This window comes from Anthonomus grandis, chromosome 8, assembly GCF_022605725.1.
Source record: "Anthonomus grandis grandis chromosome 8, icAntGran1.3, whole genome shotgun sequence".
Taxonomy (NCBI): Eukaryota; Metazoa; Arthropoda; class Insecta; order Coleoptera; family Curculionidae; genus Anthonomus; species Anthonomus grandis.
Window position 1 is genome coordinate 26,307,053 of NC_065553.1, and position 13,737 is coordinate 26,320,789.

At 33.9% G+C, this 13,737-nt stretch overlaps 1 protein-coding gene across 1 annotated transcript in view; it reads left to right on the plus strand.

Moving 5' to 3' along the window:
- LOC126739393 (laminin subunit alpha) overlaps nt 1-13,737 on the plus strand; it is a 328,515-nt gene that overhangs the window by 88,957 nt on the left and 225,821 nt on the right. Inside the window, exons 15-16 of the mRNA XM_050445058.1 lie at nt 3,378-3,487; nt 3,547-3,755. Coding sequence (XP_050301015.1) covers nt 3,378-3,487; nt 3,547-3,755 — 319 coding nt within the window. The remainder of the gene's footprint in view (nt 1-3,377; nt 3,488-3,546; nt 3,756-13,737) is intronic.

A 13,737-nucleotide genomic window follows, 5' to 3' on the forward strand; every position in this document is an offset into this window, starting at 1 on the left:
TTTTCATTGCCACTTTTTATGTCCAACAACATGATGCAAAGAAAAAATTAATCTGACGTTTCGTTTTTTCTCGATCATCATCACCTTAATTTTTTTGTATGGGCGTCATATTGGATTTTCTGAGGTATCGCACCTGCATATCCGATTACTCCTTCTAGTTCGTCCCATAAGAACTCAATAGGATTATATCAATGGGATTTGTTAACAAGTTTATCTGGGAAATTATTATCAACTCTGTTTTATATATGAACCAAAGTTATGAAATACCGTGTATTCAATTGACACATTTTCATTGAATTGGTTAAAAAAAACTATATGAAATACAGAGTATTTTATAGCTTCAGTTTATATAAAATCAATTTACTTGAAAATCCCATTGAAACATCTTTCTCTCTTGCACTCATGGAGTTTTTATAGGAAGTACTAGAAGCAGTAATCGGACATGCAAGTGCGATACCTTATTTTAAAGGCAATTAAAAATAATTTTTAAAAATGAGAAAATTTAATATGGCGCCCATAACGAAAAAATAAAGATGATCGAAAAAAAAACGAAACGTCGCATTAATTTTTTTTTTGCGTCGTGTTGCAGGACATAAAAAGTGGCAATGAAAAACTGTTTTTAGTTTTCCCATGTCTCTTTAAATAAAGTCGGTAGAAGGTAAAAACGATTTTGACAATTTTGGATTTTTTTCGAATAACTACGGAAGTATCCGGAATTTTAAAATTTTTTAAGCGTCATTTTATTAGGCTCTAAATTGCGTAACTTTGCCTCTATTGACCCGACCCCGTAACTCTTACGGTTTCCCAGATCCCAATGGTCACCCTCGAATTTGGGACACCCCTGTACATCCACCTATATCGGGAAATCAATACGCAAACTTGGAAAAAAAAGATAAAAGAACATGTTATTCAACCCAACAAATCTTCTGGTTTACGTATACAGCTTAGTGGGCATATTTTTTTCTATTGTATGTAATAGTCAAATTATTCATAAATTTAAAAACAACCAACATAGGCAATTGACCTATCTGGAAAAGGTCTCTAAATTGAAAGAGAAATAAAAGAAATTCTGAAGGCAGTTTTTCTTCCTATTGTTGTAGGTGCTTAAATTTAATCACCTACAACAATAATATCAATAACGAAATATATAAAAACTTTAGGATTATATTTTAATGCCTCTGCTTTAAGATCTGCAGGATCAATAGCAACTGATACGGCTCTTTCATTCGGTTACATACGGCTCTCAAACATTTCATATGAATCCCCCTTTATAAATTAATTTTTTTTACTTATCCTATTGATAAACAAAATTTAAAAAGGGATTCTTAGTGATTCATTAAACTGACTGCACTAATTAGGATTTACTTCTGACACACTTAACCCTTACTACAATTTTTTTTAGCTAATGAATGTAAATATTGTTAGCTGCACATTCGCATCTTGCCACTCAGTGGGCGAAGTACGACCGTGCCGGAAAAAAACTAGGACAGCAAAATCTCCTAAGTCACTTGGTCTATTAGAATAATATATTTTGATGTTGTCAAAGTTAATTTAATTTTGTGACAGCCGCGTCAACAAAATCGTTCTTTTAAAATGCCCGCATTATCTCCTCAACAAAAAACGATAATATACGCTCGTCTGATGGCTGCAGTTCCTATAAGAACTCGAATCGCAGAAGAATTGGGCAGTAGTAAAAATACCATTTCCTTAGCTAAGGCAAAAATGGCAGAATATGGAGCTATTGTAAGAAATCTAGGTTCTGGGCGACCAAAAATTTCAAACGACATTCAAGATAGAGAGTCAGTTGGCTTTCTAAGAAACAATCCGTTTGAAACAGCAATAAAAGCAAGTTAAGAGATGCTGTGCAATAAATAAAATATTTTTGACTGAAGCAAACAAACAGAGAAGATTAGAATGTGCCCATCAATATGCACACCAAAACAACATATGGGAAAGGCTAATATTTTCGGATGAAAAACACCTTTCAATCGTGCAATAATGGCAAAATCCGCGTTTACAGGCCTTCTAATACCAGATATGATGAAATATATACACATAAGACTAATCAAAGTGGACGTTTTAGTATATAAACGTTTGGTCCTGGATTAGTTTCAGAGGACCAGGCGTTTGGTGTGCAAGGAAGGCTTGATGCCTTAGGATATTGCAATATCCTGAACAATGTTATGAGGCCATCGGTTGGTGTAGTCTAAGGGCAAAATTTTATCTTTCAACATGATAATGCTTCTATACATACAGTCCGTATAGTACAAATCTATGTAGACGAATTCAAGTTCAATCAACACCATTGAGAACGTTTGGGGTAAAATGGCAAAATATATGTATAAACATACCTAACTGTAGGCCTAGAAATCAGAATGAATTACGCCTAAAGATAGATGACGCATGGGACCAGATAACCGAATATACCAGAATCCAGAAACTTAATTTTAAGTAAGCCACGACGTTTGCAAGCTGTAATTGATAAGTACTTGCTTATTAAGTATTAATAATTTTTTATTCCATATCATCAAAAAAGATAATATTAGTTAGTTTTGGTTTATTTATAATAATATAATGTGTTCCAAATAAAAATAAATATCGAAAAATAAAAATGTTTTGTATCAATATTATTTTTTAAATATATAATTATTAGGACTCCAAAAATTCATAATGCGTAAAATGCATACCATACCCAAAGAATGCGATTTACTGTAATAGACCAGGAGACAATTCTCTACCTAAATTTTAATGTCCCAGTTTTTTTCGGACACGATGGTACATTGTGGTTAGTGTATAAGTTTTTGAAAATAAGACATTTGTAGAACGATGGTCTTGGATTTTCGTCTTCGTATGTTTGTTCTTAATTGTATAATTTCATATAACAACGTTTGTTGTATCTCAAACAATTTTTAAACCAGAATTATCACCTTGACCAATCCATTAAATTTCCAAATACAAGAGATGAGAGACTTAAAGTCCATTTGTGAAGAGATCCAATTTCCCTGGTGTCTTAGGTGCCCACCGTATCGCCCAACTTACTTTTTGCCATTTCTTTCTGCCTTCTCATTTCGTAGATTTTGAAATGACAGAAATTGAGAAATGATAACTAATATTCGTTAAATATTCCAGATATATTCAAATTGCAGGTATATTATTCATGCTTAACTCAGAGCGATCAAATTTATTAACGCCTATGTGAACAATCATTAATGAATATTTATGGAATGTATTATGCTATTAGGAGACTTTACTACGATCACCATAACTAATTTCTTTTAAGACTCCATAACTATTTTCTTTTAAGTTCCTATTGGTACATAACTCTAAAAATGTATTAATATACATCCATTAAACTATTGATTTTATTTATATTATAGATTGTGGTTGTGACGTTGGTGGATCCATAAGCAACACATGTAATAAACAAACTGGACAATGTCTTTGCCAAACGAGAGTAACGGGAAGAACCTGCAAAGAACCTTTACAAGTAAGTAATTAATTAGTAAGGAAAAATAAAATGAAAAATTAAAATAAATAATTTTCTAGGCTCACTACTTCCCCACGCTCTATCAGTACCAATACGAAATCGAAGACGGTCATACCCAGGAGAATTTTAGAGTTCGTTACGATAACAACGAGACCGTATTTAAAAATTATTCTTGGAAGGGATACGCGGTCTTTTCGTCAAATTTACAGAGAGAAGTGATCCAGGATATTATTATTAGTAAGCCGTCTTTGTACCGGATGGTATTAAGGTAAAATAATTTGTTAATACAATAGCAAAAGTTAAAAAATTATTATTGGGGAATTGTGGAATTGGTTAAGCTGATAAAATCTGCATTTATTGCAAAAATTATTATAATCAATTTAGCCTTCGGCTAGCTTTGGTAATAGAAATTAAATGGAAAGAAAAATTTGAACTTATATATTTTGTAAAATATAACGATTATTAAACTTGAGTGAGGCGCATTTGATCCTTCAGTATCCTCATAGTAGAGGTCTCCAGTTGTTGGATATATCAACACTGGGCTCACTGAAGATTCCTTGATTTTGCAAGACGTAAATTGCTTAGAGGAATTTCGTTCTCTTACAATGTTGCTCTTTGCACAAAATCTTGCTTAAACGGAATTTTTAAACAGAAGGTGTTTATATCGGTTCGTTATATTGGAAATGAGTTTAATGAATATGATAAAAAATGAATGTTGGAGAATTTGGAGAAAATTGGAAAAAATTAGAGATTATTCTGAAGTTATTTTAGTTTATTTTCATCTGCGTAGATATAATGTAGTACAAACGTTAACATAAGATGTATTTTTTTTCAATAGCACTCTTATCAGAAAAATAATCGTCTAGACTTTGTTATTTAATAAGATGTCTATGACGTGTTCAAGATCGACAGTAATATCCCAGTAAATGGGGATCCTAGGGAGTAAACTTAATCTCCCCGACCCATTACACTTCAAGGTAAAGTTTTGATTATTTTCATGGTTTGGATTGATCTTTCAACAACCTAAATTCTACCTTCACTGCCCTTGATGTCATCTTATCTTCGTAAGTATGATGCTTTAAGTTGTCTAGCTCATCTGTTTTACTTATATCAGGAAATCCTGGAAGGAGAAGTTGGAGCTCGATAAAACATGTTCGTTGTCAAGGAATCCTTCCGTCAAATTTCCGACTAAGAAATCAATGCATGGAAGGAATACTGTGATTCTGAAGTACGCTTCACTCCATGCAGAACTCTTGGAGCACAAATTTCACTGCGAAAAAAAGAAATCATCAGCAGATTCTCTAATGTCGCGCAACTACTGTACCATAAAATCACTTTTTTGAATAGCAGCAAAAAGAGCAGTTAAAGATATAGACCATGTTTTTTCAGCTATTTTCTCCAGACTGACGTCTTTCAATGAATCTACTAGTTTCTAATTTCTAGTAGAAAGTTGAAATTGTTGTTTTTTTCCATTTTAATATTAACTTTTTTTCGCACAATTTCGTCTCAGAATTTTCTAAACTATTACCACGAAAGTTTTTTTACATGTGAAAGTTGCTTAATTCATCGCTTAGCATCGATGAAAGGTAACTTTTTTGAATAAAACGAATCGAAATATTATTAAAAAGTGATTTATTATAATACCATCTTCAGGAGAGCCTTTGTAAAAGGCTCATTATTTTAATTTTTGGATCTAAGAAACGGTAAGAGAATAAAAATTATTCTAAAATATATTTTAATATATTATTGCACACTTTTTGCTACATAATAAAACTTACGAATGAACGTAAGTATATTATTCATTATTTTATACCTTTAATTTTAAAACCGAGTATTATTGCTTTTATTATTAACTGTAAATAAGGCGCATTATATTAAAACTACTTTTATCAATATTAAACTGTATTCAGAAATAAGATATAAATTACAAAACGTATAGAATAGTCTGCGACACAACACGAACGCTCGCTTCTTTATTCGAGCTCTATTTACCCAAAGCGTTAACCCGATTATTATGTAAAGTTTCTAGTCTATTCGTGCTTACTGTGATATCTGTTAATTCTATGTCGTATTTGAGCCGCGGTCGAAACCCGTACAAAAGTTCGGCTGGAGATTTTCCGGTACTTGAATTCAAACACATATTAATGCCACGCTGTACCTCGACAATTTTTGTTTTCCAAGAACTGTGATCATTACCGACCATTGTCATAAGCGCATTTAGAATTGTTTGGTTAAATCTTTCCACTTGATCATTGCTTCTGGAACTTGCGATAGCGTTGAGCACATGCTTAATATTTTCAAGTTTGCAGAACTCGTTCATTTCCTTACTTGTGAAGCCTCTGCTTCGATCCGTAATTATGCGCGTGGGGTGTCCACAAAATTTGATTGGAAGCTTTAAACAGTCGATGACAGGTCTTGTGCTGGTATCCCTCACGGCTTCCAACCAAGTAAATTTGGTAAATGCGTCAACCACAACTAATAAATAGTTGTTATTATTTTGACTTTTACAAAATGGCCCTAAGTGGTCCAGATGTAAGGTATGGAAAGGTTTATCAATTTTCGTTATCGGATATAAATAACCTCTTCGTTTTCCTTTCGGAGTCTTCACGTATTGACACTCTATACATGAGTTAACATATTTGGTCACGACCTGCTTTAAATGTAAAAACCAATATTTTTGGGTAATGGCATCGATGGTTCGAGGAAGACCAGGACGTCCATTATCATCGTGGTATTGCTTTATTAACCTCCAACGAGCATCCTTTGGAACAATAATCTTAAGAACATTATTGACCTCTTTGCAAACTTTGTTGTCAATTAGTTTATAGGAATTGTTGGCCGTGCCTTCAGCAATTTGTCGCCTCCGTAAATCACACTGTTCATCTTCAAGATGAGCACAATATATCCCAGCTGCATCTTGTACTAAGTTGACTACCACTGGTTTCCTACTTAAAGCATCCACATGACGCATCTGAGTTCCAGGTCTATAAACTACTTCAAAGTCATACTCCTGCAGGTCAAATCTTTCTTTAACCAAGTCAACCTTAACGCATTGCATTAACTGCTGGCTCATATAAACTACTGGTTTCATATTTCCATCCTTTTGGTTTTGTAGCAAAATAGGTCCCAAATAATTTTTACTAGCATGTGTGTGCACCTGTGTCTCCAAGTTTGGATTATAAAGCGCCAAATGGGATTCTGAATTAACTCTTTTTTTAGTCGGCAGTATGCGTTTTCTTGTTTTTTCTCCCAAATCCAAGGTGTTGATGACCTAGTTAGCATGGTTAACGGTTTGGCTTTAATTGCAAAGTCCTTGATGTATTTGCGAAAATATGACGTCAATCCTAGAAACTGTCTAACGTCATGTAAATTTCTAAGCGGCGGAAACTGCAAGACTGCCTCTACCTTTTGCGGGAATGGTTTAATTTCACCTTTACTTATAACAGATCCTAGGTATTCCACCGTCGGCGGACTACTGGATATCACAAGCACAGCACAAATCACAAACAAGTATTTTATACAAGGGCACTTAACTAGTAATTACACGCACACAGTGTTTTTCTTTTTGGTAAGAATCTCACTTCTGATATATTAAAACTACTTTTATCAATATTAAACTGTATTCAAAAATAAGATATAAATTACAAAACGTATAGAATAGTCTGCGACACAACACGAACGCTCTCTTCTTTATTCGAGCACATCTAGAATTTCACTGACTTCGGTTTGTTATTTCACTGACTTGGGTTCCTACAAGGGTCTGCTTTATTGCCAGCGCCGTAAATAACTTGGATTTCGCCGGGTTGTGCAAAATTCCTAATAATACATACATATCCTACTTATTAAATTTTAGAATTAAGAAATGGTAAACAAGACGCAATATAATATTTACAATAAATCTATTTTAAAAAAATTACAATTTAATAGTAATGTTATGACTTTCAAGAGTTTGTACTCCAACATCCTCGTCTAATTCCTCTATTCCATATAAGTCACTCTCTTGTACATCTGACTCATCCTCGGACTCATCAGTGTCACTTTCTGTTTTATTCTCGTCGCTATGCAAGTTGATTATCATATTTTCTATAGCCATATCTATTGTTGGTTCCTTTGAAATGAATTCTTTTTCAAACCGCTCAGCTCGTAAACACCGAGATTTCCATTTCTCAGCAGATAATTCTTTAAATAAATCATTACAAAATGTAATGACCTCATTGAAATTAAAATTAACATTCTTCTTGGCAACATATTCTTTTAACTCGGCCCAAACTAACTCAATGGGGTTGAGATCTGGGTGATATGGAGGTAACCGTAGTACGCCATGACCTATTGCATTAAAAAGTTCGTCTATTTCATACCTTCTGAACTTTGGTTTAGAATCTTTATTATATAATAAAGTTGTGGCTTTATTAACTTATCATCATTAGATATACCTCTTACCCGTAACCATTGTTGCATTTCCGCTTTCTTTATTAACGTTGTGGGTGATTTTTCGAGTTGTTTATTATGGTACGGTGCGTTATCAACTACCACAACAGACTTTGGTTTTAAATTGGGAATGAGATTCTCAGAAACCCATTTTTTGTAGTTCTCATAATTCATGTCATGATGGTAGTCGCCACTTGTGCTGTTCGATTTCGATGTAATATAGGCATTAGGAACAAACCCATTTTCGCCACCTGCATGCACTATAATAAGGCGTGGTCCCTTGCCTGTTGGTTTTTTAAGCCTTTCAAAGAGTCATAGCTCCATCCTTCTAAATGAGTATGTGATGAGTGAATGTATGTCTCGTCGATGTATATTATATCACGCCCTTCTTCCCTGTATTGACGCATCCTTCTAAGAAACTCAATTCTCAGCAGTCTTATAGACTGACGTTCCATTAATATTGTTTTATTGTTGCTAAATTTCTTCCAACGAAAACCAATTTTATGGACTTCCTTTCTCAAAGTGTCTCTACATCCTTGATATCCAGTATCTTGTACGAATTTTTTATGTACTGCTTTTAATGTCAGAACCGTCTTTTCTGTAAAATGGTAATTAATGATCGTTCTTCGCAAAATTCCTCGATTTGCGTCGTCAAGGCGAATTTTCAGTTTTGTGTTTTCCTTTGTTTTTGTGGGAGTTGAAAATGATGTTGATTGGCCCGCTTCAACTCGTTTTGCGTTCTTTTTAACTCGTCGAATACTTCTAAGCGATGCACCTGTTGCTGCTGCGACACGTTCTTGAACCTAAGGAATAAGGGTTTTTATAAATCTGTCAAATATTATAGTTTTATTATATTGGTTAGGCAGTTGCATTAAAGCAATTTTTCAAATGTATGTAAAGAACCACAAAATTAACTGGAGCGTTAGCATTAGGTACTTACATAAATATCTCCAAAAAATTAGCCTTAAAAACTGACTGAGCTCAGAAACTAGACAAATAGCTAGAAATTTCTTGATATCAGCCTTAAAGTCGCATATAACGTAAAAATGAATTTAATAAAAAAATACATTAAAAATAGATACCTTTTTTAGAGGAATAGAAACTTCTCCAACCACTGCTTCTGCTTGCATAAAATTTAGTATATTGTTAAGTATCTCACGACTTTGGGGCCTAATACTTTATTTGTTAATTTAGTTTCAAACGACATTTTAAAATAGAAAACTCTATAAGAAAAAACGCACGATATATCAATCCTTTAATCTATATACCGACTATAAAATTGCAATGTAAACAACGTGAACACCACGAAAGTAACGCTTTAAATGAGCTCCCGTTGGTTCTGCACCCAACTCTCAGAGGCCAAGACAGTTTGGTTAACTAGTAGTTTCACAAAAGCGAAGCAGTTATTTTTTGTTGCTGTCCGGAGCATACTTTTGGACGATTTTTTTTGGGAAGATCTTTTTTGCCTTTGAAGGGTTTCTCAATAAATTTAAAATTTGATCAACAATTCCATGACAGCTATAGATTACGGGGATGGAAATTCAATTTGAAACAGCGAGATTTAAACGGTGACTTTGCACAATAATAATATCTCATTCTTTTCTCATTGTACACTCAAATGACATGCCATATACGATGTAGGTGTCGGTTTCTCACACACTTATTCATGTCTAGTTTGACCTTTATGTATCACTGCAGAATAACGTTAGCGATATTCAGGAAACATTCATTGTCCATGAGGATAAAGTTCATACTCATACATGTTAAAGAATTTATATAGATTAAGAAAAGTAAGGGCCCAAGAACAGTACCCTATCAGTGGTATTCCTATCAGCATCTTCGACGTATCACTATAGATACCATTAATTTTGGACATCTGTTTTCGACCTGCCAGATAACTCTTAAACAGAAGGTGTTTATATCGGTTCATTATATTGAAAATGAGTTTAAAGAATATGACAAAAAAATTAATGTAATTGAAGATTATTTCAGTTTATTTTCATCTGCGTAGATATAATATAGTACAAACGTTAACATACGATTTTTTTTCAATACCACTCAAAATAAAATACTCTTCTAGACTTATTTATTTAATAGGATGTCTATGACGTGATCAAGATCGACAGAAATATCCCAGTAAATGGGAATCATAGCCAGTAAACTTAACCTCCCGACCTATTACACTTCAAGGTTAGGTTTTGATTCTTTTCATGGTTTAGATTGATCTTTCAACAACCTAACTTCTACCTTCACTGTCCTTGATGACATGTTATCTTCAAAGTATGATGCTTTAAATTGTCTAGCTCATATGTTTTTACTTATATCAGGAAATCCTGGAGGGAGAAGTTGGAAGCTCGATAAAATATGTTCGTTTTCAGGGAATCCTTCCGTCAAATTTCCATGCATTGGAAATTAAGGAATACTGTGATTCTAAAGTACGCTTCACTCCATGTAGTTCGCGGATTGCCACGTTTTTTTTACATGATACAACTCTTGAAACACAAATTTCACTGCGAAAAAAAGAAATCATCAGCAGATTCTCTAATGTCGCGCAACTACTGCACTATAAAATCACTTCTTTGAATAGCAGCAAAAAGAGCAGTTAAAGATATAGACCATGTTTTGTCAGCTATTTCCTCCAGATTGATGTCTTTCAATGAATCTAGTTTCACAAAAGCGAAGCAGTTATTTTTCGTTGCTGTCTGGAGTATACTTTGGACGATTTTTTTCGAAAGAGCTTTTTTGCCTTTGAAGGGTTTCTCAATAAATTTAAAATTTGACCAACAACTCCATGACAGCTATGGAATACGGGGATGGAAATTCTATTGGAAACAGCGAGATTTAAACGGTGACTTTGCACAGTGATAATATCTCATTTTTTTCTGAAGTCCACTCAAATGACATGTCATATACGAGGTAGGTATCGTTTTCTCACACACTGATTGATGTCTTGTTTGACCTTTATGTATCGTTGCAGAATAACGTTAGCGATATTCACGAAACATTCATCATCTATGAGGACAAAGCTCATACTCATACTCATACATGTTAAATAATGTATATAGATTAAGAAAAGTAAGGCCCCAAGAAGAGTACCCTATCAGTGGTATTCCTGTCAGCATCTTTGACGTATCGATACCATTAATTTTGGACATCTGTTTCGGCCCGCCAGATTAACTCTTAAAAACTTTTAAAACAACCCCTTTGACATCATAAATGTTTAGGACTTTAAGAAGATTTTCATGTTGCACCATGTCAAAGGCCTTCGCTAGATCAAGAAATGTTAGAAGGCACTTTTCAGGAATTTTCAGGAGTATAGCGTCTAAAGTAGTAATGCGTAATGTACTGGTGCGGAATCCAAATTGGTTTTTAGATAAAATGTTATTAACAGACAAGAATTTAGTCGATCTTTTAAGCATATTTCGAAAATGTTTGTAAAATTTGTAATCACACCAATTGGATGAAGCTGAATGAGTTTTCTGATTTTCCAATATTGGCGATGCAGGTGTAAGCTTGGTTAAATAGTCCGGCAACTTGCATCTGCGTTATTATCTTTCCAGGGTTACTTACGATCCACTTATCACATTCTCTACTGTAAGCACACTTTAATGGGCCAAAGAAACCAACATCCAGTGGTTGCATCTTGTGGCTTGCATGAGGTGGTAGGGAGAGTAAATCAATATAGTTATCCCTGCAGAAGTTGATTGCATCTAGATCACGGTGAGAGGAATGGTTGTCGAGGATCAACAGTACTTGATTTTCGGCACTAGGTTTGCTGTAGCTCTTGAAATGCCGCAACCACTGACAAAATAATTCTTTGTTTATAAACCCAGAGTACAATATCATTTTGCAGGTACCAGTAGGTGCATTTAAAAAGAGCTAATCTTTCATCCTTTTTCTGGGAAATATAGCCGGAGAAATATATGTCCCCGTAACGCTAAAACAACATACCGCTATAACGAGCTATCCCCGATCTGCACTAGCTACTTTTCCGACCAGTTTTTTGGCTTTGCTGGATAAAACCTTGGGTAATTTATTAGGTACTGTGGATACCCCTGTTTCGTCCATGTTGTATATTGAATTTGGTAGGTAGTTTCTTTTTTCATAAAGAGTCTTAAGATTTTTAAAAAACCGACCTACCTGGCTTTTATTGAAACCCATTATTCGACCCATTGAACATTTTTCTAGCGCGTAAGTACTATTGTGTGTCTTTGACAAAACCCTTTTACCCACGATTTACCTGCTATTTTTTAATATTGCTGAACCTGTGTTGAAGTTTGTTAGTTTCAGCAAACTTATAAGCTGCTGTTTTCAAATATTTCTTGGTAATCCCATAAAATCTAAAATCCAGGTCCGTTATTTGTTGGGCTAAATGAGCCTCCATATCTAAAGGTATATCAGTTTTCAATCGTCCTAAGGAGCTGGGGATCGTTCCTGCTTTTAACCGTTTTCTAAGTGTCGCTTCATTTATTATATTTCCCTGGCTATACTTTTTTTACTAAAACCATCTGCAATTTTTTTCTCCTAATCTCTTCCATATTGCCTTCGGTGAACATCTTCCGCTCACTTTTTCTTTTGTAACGGCTCATAATTCAAATTTGTTAATCTGAAAAAAAATCTTGTTGATTTCTATGCTATATTTACTAGAGCTTTATTACTTACAATAAGAGGACGCACTGCGTACTCTTGTACATGTGTTGATAATTTTAGATTTTGCTTAATATCTTCATTATTAACCTAATTTTTGCTAAATTTTAGAGACACAAACAACAACAATATTCTAAAAAAACATACAATAACGTGTACTAACCTGTAACGTTCACAGGTACCTCACAAAATACTAATCGACAACCCATGCAAACACTTTCGGCCATTTTAAAAACAGGTGTGTCGATAATGTATATTTCTATTTTTGTATCCAGTATCGTATGCTATTTGGAACATGACTGACTGCATAGATAATTTAATAGATGGCGATATGTATTAAAAATAAGCCTGCGTACTCTTATACAACATTACCCTAAGTGACGTGAAAAGTGTGTTTTGACGTCATAGTGGTGTACCTTCAAAAGGTTGCATCTCTTTCAAGGTTTGTTACATCACAAAAATAAATAATAGGTGTTTATTTATTTTTCATCGACTATCTGAAGCAGAAAATTGATGCTACTTTTTTAGTAGGAAAGTTGGTTAAATTTTTTTCCTTGGTTCGAACATTAGTTAGGAGCTGCTCGTATATTACGTTAGGCAATTAAAAGAAGACATTGTTTCTGACTGAAGAATGACACGAACAAAGTTACCTAGGATACGAACGGCCTCTCAGCTAGCTTTTTTACTCAAGTTTAATCTTTAAGACGAATGAAACCTATAAAAACCTTGATTAATCACAATATGAATACTGAACTTTCAAATACTAATTAATATTATTCAAAACTGTGGAAACATGTGGGCTCTTGAAATGTATATATATATAATAACCTGATAATCCCTGTTCATAAAGAGCGCTTAGAAAACGCTAGGGTGTATGCTATAGGATGCACACATCCAGTTCACATAAGTTTCAGGTGAATCTTGCCTATCAGGATTTCTCTTTTGTTATGCCCACGTGCTTCAAGGAATCTTAAAATCTACCTTCGTTTATTCTGAGGCTACAAAAGAAAAATAAAGATGACTTCTAAATGGCGATTTATTATAAGAATACTGGATTGGGGTCATTCATCAATATGTTTACTGAAATCTATAATATCTTGAAAATAACTTGACACACATTTGTTTGGTTTGCCTTATTGCGAAAATTAACGAATGTATAACGATTTGGAGAGTAT